Genomic DNA, 12,797 nt, shown 5'->3' on the forward strand with positions numbered 1-12,797 from the left:
CATGCTGTCCTTTTTTCTTTTATATTTATTGATTTGACCCCACTTCTTTACATAGCCACCTTAATTAGTAAATTCGCATATTATTTTTGGGAGCTGATTTTTTCGGTTCTTTTTTCTTTACTTACACTTCATTTTGCTTTTAAATATTTTAATCAATTTTGTTGTTTTTTTTATCATTTCTCTTTACTATTCTACAATTATTCTACAATTCTCTTTAATAAACATGTACAATCACCTACTAATATTATGATAACTATAACAAAGATAATTAGTACTTACATACTTGGTAAAAAAACTAAGAATTTGGCGTACAAATACTCACATTTCTATCCTTTTCTTTTTTTTGGGATTTATTTTCTGTTAACTTTTCTTAATTTCAGTTATCAAAACCTTAATATAGGATAAAGGTAGAATAGGATAGAGAAAGAACATAAAAGAACAATATTAATTTTAAAGTATTAAAAGACAAAAGAGAGTGTAAGTGGATAAAAGAGAAAAAGGAAAAACCACCTCCCTTATTTTTTTTTTATCTTACTAACCATAATCACCAATACATAAACCTCCACTTATTGACGGAGCTCCGGGTTTCCTTTTTTGGGCCCAAATCATATCAAAAGGGACATTGCTTTTCGTATAACCCATGTATTGGGTTTGAACCAAGGCTGCAATTTCTTACCCAACTTGTCTTCCACTCAAAAAAATTTGAGTGCAACGAGGATATCACTTAGTAATGCTATAACCGTAAAAAAGTTATCACATATATCATAACGTTATTAATCCACACTTGATCAATTCTACCACTTAGCCATAGGCCCATATGCCCCGGCAATGGAAACTAATTATGACCACATCACAATTGGCTTAGGCAAACTCACATTACTTGTAATCTTTCATCAGTTCAGGTGATGATTTATTGGAGTTGCAATTTCATCGTATATGTTGTTTCCCCACCCAGCAACTTTAGTGATGGTATTTCATCTCTTGTGCAAAACTTACATTATTTTATTTGTCACACTTTTCTCTCGAACTTAAAATATCATATTAATGTGAATACAAAACCCGTCCCACCTAAAATGGGACCCAGCAAAGAAAAAGTTTCTAGATGAAAGCCATTGCTCTACCTGTCTTGTGTTGACTCAAACCAGGTCAAATTTGGAGGACCTGGAAGGAAGGAGGGCCTATAAAAATAAAAAATTACGAAAAATGTATGAAAAACATTTTTCGGACCATTGACATCCCCTCTCTGGCATCGTCAACTGACGGCGTCTGTCAATTTCAGGTCATTCGTCGGCGTGTCCGTCTTTTTTTTCCGTTAATAACATTTCTCTTTCGCACGCAAACATCACACAGGAAAAAAATGAAGCTGCTTAGATTATTGGACGACCAGAAAGAAGAAGAGGCAAAACAGAGAGAGAAAACCATGGAAAAAGAATTGCAGCAAGCAGCCATGCGGGGCTCTGTACCTGCTCTCCTAGAACTACTCACAGAAGACCCTCAAATCCTCAACAAAACCAAACCATCTCTCTCAGACACGCCCTTGCACATCGCCTCCCTTCTGGGTCACTCTGCTTTCGCCAAAGAATTACTGAGTCGGAGGCCCGAACTCGCCGCCGAGTTGAATTCCCACGGCTCTTCGCCGCTTCACCTGGCTGCGGCAAAAGGATCCGTGGAAATAGTGAAGCATTTGGCGCTGGTTAACCCTGATCTGTGTTTGGTCTGGGATCGCGATGGGTTGACTCCCCTGCATCTGGGTGTGATCAAGGGCAGAGTTGGGGTGGTGGCTGAGTTGGGCCGAGTAAGACCGGAGGTGATTCGGGTGTTGACTCACGGAGGCGAGAGTGGGTTCCACTTGTGTGTGAAGCATCACAGGTTGGAGGTGCTGAAGGTTTTGGTGGAATGTATTGGGAGAGACGATGAGTTTGTGAATTGGAGAGATGGTGATGGCAACACAGTCTTACATGTGGCTGTGGCCAAGAAACAATTAGAGGTACACAAAGTCTTTACCTTTTTGTGGAAAGATTTAGTCTTTTGTCACTTTTAAATTAGTCATTTCATGGGCATAAACAGAGCTGTATGAATGTTACATAGCTGTAGCCTGTAGGTAGCTCAATTGATTGTTAACAAATTTAATCAGTGAAGAAAAGGCTTCAAAACAATCTTAAAAGGGCACATTTATGTTGTTAAATTACCCTTTCAAGCATTTTTGCCTCAAATGTGATCGGCTGCAATGCTTGACATGACCTTGTTTCTTGTAGTTTCATTTCAATTCCAATTTATGATTTGTTTTATTATGATACGTTGCTTACTAGAAATTTCATTCCCTTGTTTTGAGAAGAAAAGGTGTCAATTTTTGTGCAGGTTATAACTTATTTGCTCACTTATACGAAGATCGACGTAAGTGCCCAAAATGCAAATGGGTTCACTGCATTGGACGTCTTATCTCATAGTTCCAGAGATTTACGAGACTTGGGAATCAAAGAGTCTCTCCAAAGAGCTGGAGCTCAAAGAATGAACAAGAACGCAGCCATTATATATCATCTGGAACTGGATACTTTGCAATCATCGAACTCGGTTTCAATGCAACCACTGATGTCAAAGAAAATGAGTATGATGGTTAAGAAGCAGCAGCATATTGATTGGTTGGGCAGGAAACGAAGCTCGTTGATGGTTGTGTCTTCCCTAATCGCTACAGTGGCATTTCAGTCTGCAATATCACCACCCGGTGGAGTTTGGCAGGACGACTATTTGACAGACTTCAATGGCAACCCGGTGGAGCGTCCACACAAGGCCGGGCAGTCAGTGATGGCCTACACACAGCCTATCCAATATGGACAGTTCATGATCTTCTGCACCATTGCATTCCTTTCATCTCTGAGCATAATTCTGCTACTTGTGAGCGGATTGCCGCTGAAGCGGCGGCGGTGGATGTGGCTGCAGATGGTGACCATGTGGATCGCAATCACTGCGCTAACAGGGACGTATTTCATTGGACTGATATTCATCACGCCAGGGCAGAACAAGAATTATCTGTATCATGTGACCCAAGTTTCTGTGCTCATATGGATGGCCCTGATGGGGACTGTGTTTATCGGAAATGTGATAAGGGCGATCATCTGGCTTCTGAGAAAGTACGGATATATCAAGCCGAAAGAAATAGATGCTTCACTCTATGTAGACTACGAGGACAATGACGACCTTTGAATATGTAGATTGTTTTCTCAATTTTGTGGCAATATCAATTTATTTTGTGAAATACTTCATTGAAATGTGGAGAGATATATATATATATATATATATTTCCTGTAAATTCTGGTACTATCTCATATGTAAAGGGAAATAGTTGAATTTTAAGGCTCATGTGTATATGTGCTAGGTTTTTGTTGCTCTTTTTTATTTGTTTTAAAAATCAAAGGAAAGCTCATAGAGGTCAGTTAGAGCAGGGAGTCCCGTCTTAAACTCAATTTCAAATTCCTCCCAAAGAGAAAACAGGAAATTTAAATTTTTTATCTTTGGATTTTGTTAAATTAGAAAAGGATTAATTTTGCAGTAGAACCTTCTTCACTATTCTGGATATATAGAGACAACTGCCAGCTTTTCTTTGTAGGCTCTAGAATTCTCTCACATTTACTCGTTATTTCCTTAAACCACTTTATAAATGCGCCACTCTCATCCTTCATTTTCGATACTAGCCGATTGTCTGCTGCCTCATATATCTGAGTATCTGAGTCTTTCAAACAATTTGCGTTCAACATGGACTTTAGGAACGCGGGCAATATCTTCGCGGTCTTGGAAGACATGCTAGACTTGGCAGAGCAAGAGCCCGAAAAGCCCCGAAACAACAACAACCCGTCTCGGGCGTACGTCCGAGATGCGAAAGCGATGGCGGCGACGCCGGCGGACGTGGTGGAGTACCCGAACGCGTACGTGTTCGTGGTGGATATGCCGGGAATCGAGGCGGGACAAATTAAAGTGCAGGTGGAGAACGACAACGTTTTGGTGCTGAGCGGGGAGCGAAGGCGGAAGGAAGAGATCAAGGAGAGTGGGGTGAAGTACGTGAGGATGGAGAGGAGGGTTGGGAAGTTCATGAGGAAGTTTGTTCTGCCGGAGAATGCCAATTTGGATGCGATTTCGGCGGTGGCTAAAGATGGGGTGCTCACTGTGAGGGTGGAGAAGTTGCCTCCGCCGAAGCCCAAGAGGCCCAAGACCATCCACGTCAATGTTGCTTGAAAATCATTCGTCAGTTCAGTCAGTGACTCAGAGTAGAATGAAACTTGATGTCATTGGTGTTGGGTTTTTCTTTTGGGGAAGAACATGTGTGTATCAACTTTGAATAAATTCTGAGTTTGTTTGTGTTGTTTGTCTTTTTCTTTTGATTTTGGTATCGTGAGATAGATTTTTGTTGGGTACTGAAAACTTTTGTGGGTTTTTCTTAGAACAAACCCGGCTTGTTTATCATTTCATCGCCCTTCTCCAAAGCCTTGCATCCCTTCCTTACCACCTCCTAATACCCAAACTACCGCAAAAGCAATCGAATCACTCAAATAAATTACACAAGAAAAAGTTCGCCTCGACGCCGGATCCACGAAGACCAACGTTGCCGGATTTGAAATCTGAGCTCGTCTGATTATTATGCACATGCAGTTGAGATAAAGCATTTATTTTTACCTCAAACAAAAACAACAATGTCTTGTATTTTCTCCGATTCCCCTCCTCTAAGCTCAAACTCTGTTTCTCGCTGGGTTGAAAAGTTGCAGAGACGGAAGAAATTGCAGAGAAAAGGGGAGAGAGAGATGGGTTGGGGTGAAATGGCAATATTGCCCCTGCACGCACGCAGCACGTGCGTCGGAACTAACGGAATATCCCAATTGGTCGGAACTAACGGAATATCTCAATTGGTCTTGATGTGATTATCAAAATCGAAAAATTGAAAGTTGACTGACCAAAATTAAATTTGATCCTAAATAGTTTTGATGTGACAATCAAAAAATTAAAAATTAAAAATTGAGTGATCAAAATTAAATTTGATCATTCGAGTGACCAAAATTATAATTACTCCTTAAATAAATAAGAAGGCTTGCATTGCAAATAGACAATTACACATTCAATAATGCCAAACATTCTAGAACTACTACTACTAGTAGCTAAGTTTGGAACTTATATATCATGTATTTTTTATTATTTCTTTCTCATTTCCTATTTACAATATCGTTCCCACGAATGAGAGAATGATAATATATCATGTAGGCTTGCCTGCCACATCCTCAGCTCGTGCATTTTGTCTTAGGCGATGGCATGGCCACGCGGATCCGAAACCTCCGTCTGAGCAACCACGTAGCAGGCTTACAGACAAAAAAACACCGATCCCTGCTCTGCTGTCATCACTTCACAAAAAGCAGAGCTAGCTAGAGATCTGGCGTCACCCTCACACCTCTTTCTCCCATTTCTTCCACATCTACGGACACTTGTCAATGCCTAAACCAAAGATTGTCTTTGTAATTAGCAAGCAATTACATAACTCCAAAACTTGCGCGCCTATCTGTCACCCCAAGAACAATGACAACTAGACTACCCTGACAGATGTACAACCAAAACTACACCGCTTCGCATTTTCCTCACTTCAAGTTCAACCTAGCTATATAAAACCAAAGAAAATCTCATATATTGATCCAAGCTTTTCTTTTCATTTTGATATATAATATCATGAGTATGGAGGTGAGCCTGAGAAACATGGGGTTCGAGCCAAACCTGCTCGAGACTCTGCACGACCTACTGGACTTCTCCGACGAGCAGAACCAGTCGAGCCACCATGCGCCTTCGCGCCAGTACGTGCGCGAGGCCAAGGCCATGGCTGCCACGCCAGCCGACATCAAGGAGGCTCAAAACGCCTATATTTTTGTGGTGGACGTGCCCGGGCTGAGGCCGGATATGGTCAACGTTCAAGTTGAGGACGACAACGTGCTGGTGGTGAGTGGGGAGAGGAGGAGAGAAAAGGAGAAGGATCAGGGGATTAAGTATTTGAGGATGGAGAGGAGGCTTGGCAAGTACCTCAAGAAGTTTGTGCTGCCTGAAAATGCTGATATTGAGAAGATCTCCGCCGAGTGTCAGGACGGGGTGTTGACTGTGAGTGTGGCGAAGAAGCCGCCGCCTGAGCCTAAGAAGCCCAAGACTATTCAGGTCCAAATAAGCAGCGGCCAAGGCAGCGGTCAAGGCAAACAAATCGGCCAAGGCGGTGGTCAGGGCGGCGAAGGAGGACATGGGGGTGATCAAGGCGGCGGGCAGGGAGGCAAAGGTGGTGGACAAGGGGGCCAACATGGCAGTCAAGGTGGACAAGGTGGGAACCAGGACAGGTAAAGGCAAGGAGACGGGCGTGGAGGGCAAAGCGGGCGGAGCTCTGATGGGCGTGCATGAATTTTGTGGGGCAGTAACTGAAGATCTATATGGTACATGTACTATGTATATGTAAATAAAGCTGCGTGCGTGCATATACGGTTCTCTGTTTGGGGTTCCGTTATGTGCAATTATCGTATGCTTTGGTCGTGTCTCTTTTGTTTTGCTTCTTGTTTGAATAAGAAGAGTGGTAGGTTGTAGTTAATCATGGGGCACATGTACGTCTTGTAATCTTTTTTTTTTTTTTTTTGTCTTCTTAATGAGTGAATGTGGATGTCCCTTCCTTTTGAAAAATATATATATATATATATATATGTAAATACGTGCTTGTGTATGATCAATAATGGTGGTTATACCTATATCTATTACAAGTTTACAACAGTTTATAATTCACCCATACATTTGAACACAATTAGATTAAAGGAATGTAGTACATTAATTTTTTAACTAGTTAATTTGGGAAAAAGTAGAGAAATGCGGTTATAAATAGTTTATTTTGTGAGAAATTTGTATAAATATCACCTGAACTTTTAGTTTTGTGTGTGATTACTACTTGAATTTTATATAGTGTTGTAAGGTATCACTTATATTTAACTTGTTAAGTTTAATCACATTTCAGTCAATTTTCTATAATAATAAAATTTAAATATGTTAAAAATTATGTTGTTTTTTTTTTTGGTTGAGAATTCTATGATTGCATTCATAATTCAACTAAAAAAACCACTAGCCACAAAAGGTCAATACAAATTAGTCACAAAAGGGCCATTACAATAACGGAGCGGTCTAATATCAAAATTAAGAAAATCAGGTATGTCTTCATTAACGATCAGGCAAGATCGAAGAAATTCTGGCACAGTCCAACTAAGATTGCAAACTTAGAATTAAAAAAAAAATAAAGTTTGAAAAAACCAAGCCATAACAATACAAATAAAACTTTCATCAAGTAGAGATGAAAAGTTCTTAAAGGAGATATGAAAAACTCTCACAAAAGGGGAGGTGAAAACTACACAAAGAACTCAAATAGTCTTTGCAACTTATTCAAAACATAAAGAAATTGCAAAAAAGATGGTGGTGGAGATCCGACGCCGAATACAGGTGAAGATTTGACGTTGAGCTGCAGCCTCCTTTAATGGTTGGATGAAAATCATAATAAAATTAAGACAAATAGGAACAACTTTTTGTCTTTAAAAATGAAGGAAGAGGTGAAAAGAGGAAGAGAGGAAGAGTGTTATTAAACAAATAATTTAAATATTAAAAAGAAAACCCAACCTCACTAATCCCTTGCAACTCCAATGTCGCAGTGCCATGGCCCTGCCCCCTGCAATGTCTTCATACACCCTACGTCTCTCTCTCTCTCTCTCGGCCATGTGTCTTTTGATTACTCTATTACTTTTAGAAATTCTAAATTTTTTAGTTATAAAAGAAATTGACCAAAATGTCATTAAATTTAACAGAAAGTTTAACAAAATTAGATGTAAGTGCTACATTGCAACACTATATAAACTGCAGTGCAAATAGTTAATAATAGAAAATAAAAGTTCAAGTTGTAATTTTACATATATATAAAATTTCAGGTGGTATTTATATAAATTTCTCTTATTTTATTTTTACTATTAATAGTAGGAACTGCACCAATTATCTATCGGTCTGGTGCTTCATTTTTCCAGAAGATTTTTCCGCGAAATAAAAAGCATATTGTTTTCGTACGTTTAACGTAATGACCAATGTGACCCTGACTCTACTAAACCTTCCACAACGTTCTAGACGCATACAGAATAAGCAAGCGAACCTACTGGAACCCCTTACTTCATTCCACGTGTCTCCAGAACCTTCCATTTCCTCTCGCCGCTAAGCCACCTGGTTCCTCCATTTATCCCCTCTATAAATTCCCACAATCCCCGCCCTTTTTCTCCATCACAGCAACAAAAATTCAGAGACACCTTCAGAGTTCGAACAAGGCGCTAAGCAAGCACAAATTCAAATCGAGAATTCCAGCCAGCAGGAAGAGAAACATGGACGTGAGAATTGCGGGTTTGGATTCCCCACTCTTCTCCACACTGCAGCACATCATGGACTTCACCGACGAGCCTGACAAATCGTTCAACGCCCCCACCCGCACCTACGTCCGCGACGCCAAGGCCATGGCGTCCACGCCGGCGGACGTCAAGGAGTATCCCAACTCCTATGTCTTCGTCGTGGACATGCCAGGCCTCAAGTCCGGAGACATCAAGGTCCAGGTGGAGGACGACAATGTGCTTCTGATCACCGGCGAGAGGAAGAGGGAGGAGGAGAAGGAGGGGGCTAAGTATGTCAGGATGGAGAGGAGGGTCGGCAAGTTTATGAGGAAGTTTGTGCTGCCTGAGAATGCTAATGTGGAAGCCATTTCTGCCGTTTGCCAAGATGGGGTCCTGACTGTGACTGTGGAGAAGCTGCCTCCGCCTGAGCCAAAGAAGCCCAAGACCATTGAGGTCAAGATTGCTTGAGGAGTTTTCTCTGAGATTTGGGTTTATGAGCTTGATTATGCTTATAGCTTATGATAAGGGCATGGGTAGGTTTTAAGGCCTTTTGGTATTAATCCGGATGTGTTTCATTTTTCTTGTTTGTTTGTGTTCTGGTGTGCTAAGCTTTTGCATTTTCTGATCAGTTGTGAAGTGCGGTTTTTATCAATGAAGCATACGTTTGTAATATTTCTTCTTCAATCTCTGTTTTTTCTTTTTTCTTTTTTAAAATTTTGTGTGGCATTTTATTCACAAAATCTGAAAACAAGCCATTAAGGACCTAAAATGGTGCTTAATTAACAAAATAAAACTTTTAAAATTGAGGGCAGACCGTTTAACAACAATCGCAATGACTACAATTACGCCGTCTCAAATGCGCATGTGCAAACATTTTAAACAGATTGAGATGAGCTCCCACATAACTTCTCTTTGCCGTCGAAGCACTGTGAGTGTGTCCGTCGGCGTTAGGTTTCTCTGATTGATTCCCAGAGCTCCTCCTGACAAACAGAGCAATAAAGAAGCCTTCTTTGTCCTCCTTGGGATCAGTCCGAAGCAAGCATTCAGCTGCGAGCGAAGAAAACAGTGAAATGTGAATATCTGATCATTTTTAGCAACATATTTGTGAAGGTTTAAAAATTTACTAACCGCCCTCGACAACCGGGAGACCACGGCGGTGCCATTCCGGGAACGGAGTTTCCAGTTGAAAACCATTGGATGCAGCAAGTGGTAGAACAGATTTAACAACATCTTCATTTTCAACTTGGTTGACAGAGCATGTGCTGTAAACAACTCTCTCAACATCCGGAACTGGCAAAAGTGGTACACAAATCCATTGATATCATTGAAATACTCACAGATTATCAACAACTGGGTTGTTAGAGTCTTTGGAATTAATGGAAAATAAAAACCATGAGGCAACATCTGATAGAGAAACAAACTTACAAGATAAAGCGTGAGCTAGAGCTTTTCTCTGGAAGGCCGCAAGCTTGTTCAGTCTTTCTGTGCTGGTAAAATCAGCAGCTTGACCTATGTATTTTAGAAAACAAAGAATTAAACTAATTTGCAAAAACAAAAGGAACTTAGACTTTTACACTGAATAAACTTCCTTTCTCATTATTGGATGAGACTTCCGTCCCAAACTTCTGCCAGAGGCGTATAAACACTCTCAGATGGTGCAGACTATGTCATTATATTTCAACAGGGTGAATTTCAAGCAATTACTGATTTAAGGAGCTATCTAACCGTAGAAGTTACCTGGAGCAGAAGATGGGAGCAAATGATCTAATCTTGCAGAAGCAGTCCCAGATCCAGAGCAGGAAGGATCTAAGAGAATGGCGCGCACCTGTAAAATTGAATTTGGTTGCAAGCATGCATGGGCTATGTTTGGAAACATGTAATTGCAACTAAAAGGAGAAAAGTGACAGAGGACTGGAAGTTATTTTATATCTTACCTTGGAATATGGAGGATCTTCAGGGTTTAAGTCTAAGAAATCTCCATGCACAACCTTAATATCTACCGTCCAGGTTAAGTCAAATGTCATATTATATTAAGTTGATAAGGCAACAGCAGACATGAGGAAGTATCATATTTCATATTACTCAAGTCATAGAAATGGGAAATCTCATGCAACAGTAAGATTTCTGTAATTCCCTACTTCCAACAAGAAATAAGAGAGTAAAATGAAAATAAACAAATAATATAGGCAGAAGGATACTAGAAGCACCAGAGAGTCTGATAGTCTCTTTTAAACGTTTAACCCTTTCTTCATTCAGCTCACAGGCTATGACCTTTCCCTTTTCTCTCATAAGAGCTGCAAGGTGTACAGTTTTGTTTCCAGGAGCTGAGCATGCATCGAGAACCTTCAAGGAAAATCAGCTTTAGTAGGAATAAAATTGTTGTATCAATCTCGAATTCCCAACCCCAATCCTAGCTAGAAACATAAGAAAAAATTGCTGACAGCGACCAAAGTGCACAGTAATTACTGATGTACAAACTTTACCAACCTCCCATTCTGGTTTTGGTGCAAGGGCTGCTGCCACCATAGAGCTTGCCTTTCCCTATGTAGTAAAGTGATCAACAAATGAATGAGAAATTTCTATCACAGCTAAGACACAAATTTTTCAATGGCACAGAACCATCAGTGTTGTGCCTCAACAAATAAAAATCAGATGACATCAAGGTTGGTTGAAAATTTTATAAGAAAACTACTCTTGCAAAAGATTATCGAAATTCTTACTTGCATAAAGACATTTCCATTCTTTATTAGATGATGATCATGGAGATCACTACCCGGTGGAAGAACCAACAAGTCAGGAACCAGGTCATCCTTTTGAACCTATATGCAAGAAAACCAAAAGAGAAAAAGTGTCTCAGTAACACAATGATTAAACTACAGAAGACTAGCACATGAAAAACTCAATCATAAGATTACTTCTAATGTGTAACAAACAAAATACTTTAGAACATAATCACATTCTAACAAAAAACTCAACCATAAAAGTTCCTGAAATACCTTGAATTGCTTCTGTAATTCAAGGACGGCAGTCTCAACATCCATTTTCAGAGTATTTACACGAACATAACGAGGATTTGAAATATCTGCAACAGAAATTAGGGTTAGAACAAAAACTAATTTCCTAATTTTTGGTCCGCATACTAACAGTTTAAGCTTTTAGGTACATCGCAAACCAACAAATCAGTATTCCATTGCCCAATGCCATAATCCCCATTGGTATTTTACAAAATACAAATTTGCAAATCAACATAATTTATTTCCATCAGTTTCACTCTGGTAGTCCTACAACTGAAGAGTAGGCTCGACAAGATGAATGTAAAAATAACAATGTGAAGCCAAACACACACATACACACCAGGTATATCATAAAGAGCTATCAACTCTTCCACACTCTTCACTTTTTTCTTCACTAAAAGCCGCGCTAGAGCTGCCTGCAGAGCCTCTTTGCGACGCATGAGAAACTTCTCCGCATCCCCGACCGCTGATGAACTCACCTATAGATTTCAAATTCACAGTTCATATAAAAAATTACAACCACAGCATGAAATTAGTAGCACAAAAGCTCATGCTGTATAAAAGACAGCCTAAAAGACATTACCTGGCCAAAAAGAATATCATAGGTGACTATGTATACTAACTCGTCTTGCTTCTGCAATACCACAAGTAACCATTTCAGTGCTTAAAATGCTAGCCAAACTAATAAACAAATACATAAATAAACAATAAATGAATTTCTAATTTCCATAGATAACAGAGAACGTGTTCTTCTTATACCTTCCACTTGCTATTCAATACGTCGGCGGTCTTCAACAGGTCTTGGATTATCAAAAGATCTGAAAGCAGATAAAAGCAGAAAATCAATTTTCTCTGCGGCCAAACAGAACCGAAGCTATGAAAACGTGTGCATTTCTGAACTTGGCGAGGGTCGTGAACTTACACTTTAGGGTTTGACAGATCAAAGCAAACGTGCCTCTCTTGTTCCTCACTGAGGGACCGTAAACGAGCGTCTTAATGGAGCCGACGGACTGGCGCTTGGCGTCTCCTTGGAGAACGAGCTTCAATACCTTCGCCGCCTCTCTCCTAGCGAAGTAAGCCGACCTCTCCATGCTTAAGTGACGCCGGTTATCCGATTTCTCGGCGGCTGCAGACGGCGGGGTGGCTCTGTGCTTTCGGCGCGCCATGGCCTCACGGTGAGAGCACAGTAAACACAGAAAGGGGCAGTGACAAGAATGCACTGGCGATATATATTTTCCAGCGAACGACGTCGTTGGGTACCTATTCGTTTATTATTTTGGTCGTTGGGTACCTATTCGTTTATTATTTTGGTCGTAGGGTACCTAGTCGTTTGTTGGGTTCAAACTGCCCTAATGTAGCGGGTGATTTAAGGATAAAGAAT

The 12,797-nt window shown here is 40.3% G+C and overlaps 5 protein-coding genes across 5 annotated transcripts; 4 read left to right on the forward strand and 1 right to left on the reverse strand.

Moving 5' to 3' along the window:
* The first annotated feature begins 1,189 nt into the window (after positions 1–1,189).
* LOC117612240 (ankyrin repeat-containing protein BDA1-like) lies at positions 1,190–3,386 on the forward strand. The gene is made up of 2 exons (XM_034341008.1): positions 1,190–1,987; positions 2,359–3,386. The coding sequence occupies exons 1-2, from the start codon at positions 1,208–1,210 to the stop codon at positions 3,199–3,201; spliced, it is 1,623 nt and encodes a 540-aa protein (XP_034196899.1). The 5' UTR covers positions 1,190–1,207; the 3' UTR covers positions 3,202–3,386.
* A 165-nt stretch (positions 3,387–3,551) lies between these two features.
* Positions 3,552–4,363, forward strand: LOC117612249 (17.1 kDa class II heat shock protein-like). Its single transcript, XM_034341019.1, has one exon. The coding sequence runs from the start codon at positions 3,751–3,753 to the stop codon at positions 4,225–4,227; it is 477 nt and encodes a 158-aa protein (XP_034196910.1). The 5' UTR covers positions 3,552–3,750; the 3' UTR covers positions 4,228–4,363.
* A 1,315-nt stretch (positions 4,364–5,678) lies between these two features.
* LOC117615307 (17.1 kDa class II heat shock protein-like) lies at positions 5,679–6,592 on the forward strand. The gene has a single exon (XM_034344372.1). It carries the CDS (start codon positions 5,701–5,703, stop codon positions 6,349–6,351), a length of 651 nt encoding a protein of 216 aa, XP_034200263.1. The 5' UTR covers positions 5,679–5,700; the 3' UTR covers positions 6,352–6,592.
* Positions 6,593–8,177: 1,585 nt separating this feature from the next.
* Positions 8,178–9,074, forward strand: LOC117629170 (17.1 kDa class II heat shock protein-like). Its single transcript, XM_034361677.1, has one exon. The coding sequence runs from the start codon at positions 8,400–8,402 to the stop codon at positions 8,868–8,870; it is 471 nt and encodes a 156-aa protein (XP_034217568.1). The 5' UTR covers positions 8,178–8,399; the 3' UTR covers positions 8,871–9,074.
* Positions 9,075–9,157: 83 nt separating this feature from the next.
* On the reverse strand, positions 9,158–12,752 carry LOC117629160 (probable 28S rRNA (cytosine-C(5))-methyltransferase). The gene is made up of 14 exons (XM_034361665.1): positions 12,708–12,752; positions 12,339–12,676; positions 12,176–12,234; positions 12,000–12,050; positions 11,757–11,895; positions 11,399–11,484; positions 11,123–11,221; positions 10,890–10,943; positions 10,601–10,745; positions 10,337–10,398; positions 10,140–10,227; positions 9,828–9,911; positions 9,531–9,692; positions 9,158–9,449 (listed from the first exon to the last, which is right to left on the reverse strand). The coding sequence occupies exons 2-14, from the start codon at positions 12,580–12,582 to the stop codon at positions 9,220–9,222; spliced, it is 1,503 nt and encodes a 500-aa protein (XP_034217556.1). The 5' UTR covers positions 12,583–12,676; positions 12,708–12,752; the 3' UTR covers positions 9,158–9,219.
* Positions 12,753–12,797: the final 45 nt, after the last annotated feature.

This window comes from Prunus dulcis, chromosome 1, assembly GCF_902201215.1.
Source record: "Prunus dulcis chromosome 1, ALMONDv2, whole genome shotgun sequence".
In the NCBI taxonomy this organism is placed as follows: Eukaryota; Viridiplantae; Streptophyta; class Magnoliopsida; order Rosales; family Rosaceae; genus Prunus; species Prunus dulcis.

What these genes read in the sequence shown, in the direction of transcription:
- LOC117629170 (XM_034361677.1), top strand. Translation starts at nt 8,400, where the DNA reads ATGGACGTGAGAATTGCGGGTTTGGATTCCCCACTCTTCTCCACACTG.
- LOC117615307 (XM_034344372.1), top strand. Translation starts at nt 5,701, where the DNA reads ATGAGTATGGAGGTGAGCCTGAGAAACATGGGGTTCGAGCCAAACCTG.
- LOC117629160 (XM_034361665.1), bottom strand. Translation starts at nt 12,582, where the DNA reads ATGGCGCGCCGAAAGCACAGAGCCACCCCGCCGTCTGCAGCCGCCGAG. An exon ending in GATCTGTCAAACCCTAAAGT is followed by an intron (nt 12,235 to 12,338) that starts GTAAGTTCACGA and finishes ATCTGCTTTCAG; the next exon opens with ATCTTTTGATAATCCAAGAC. An exon ending in GCTCCCATCTTCTGCTCCAG is followed by an intron (nt 9,912 to 10,139) that starts GTAACTTCTACG and finishes TAAAATACATAG; the next exon opens with GTCAAGCTGCTGATTTTACC.
- LOC117612249 (XM_034341019.1), top strand. Translation starts at nt 3,751, where the DNA reads ATGGACTTTAGGAACGCGGGCAATATCTTCGCGGTCTTGGAAGACATG.
- LOC117612240 (XM_034341008.1), top strand. Translation starts at nt 1,208, where the DNA reads ATGAAAAACATTTTTCGGACCATTGACATCCCCTCTCTGGCATCGTCA. An exon ending in TGGCCAAGAAACAATTAGAG is followed by an intron (nt 1,988 to 2,358) that starts GTACACAAAGTC and finishes ATTTTTGTGCAG; the next exon opens with GTTATAACTTATTTGCTCAC.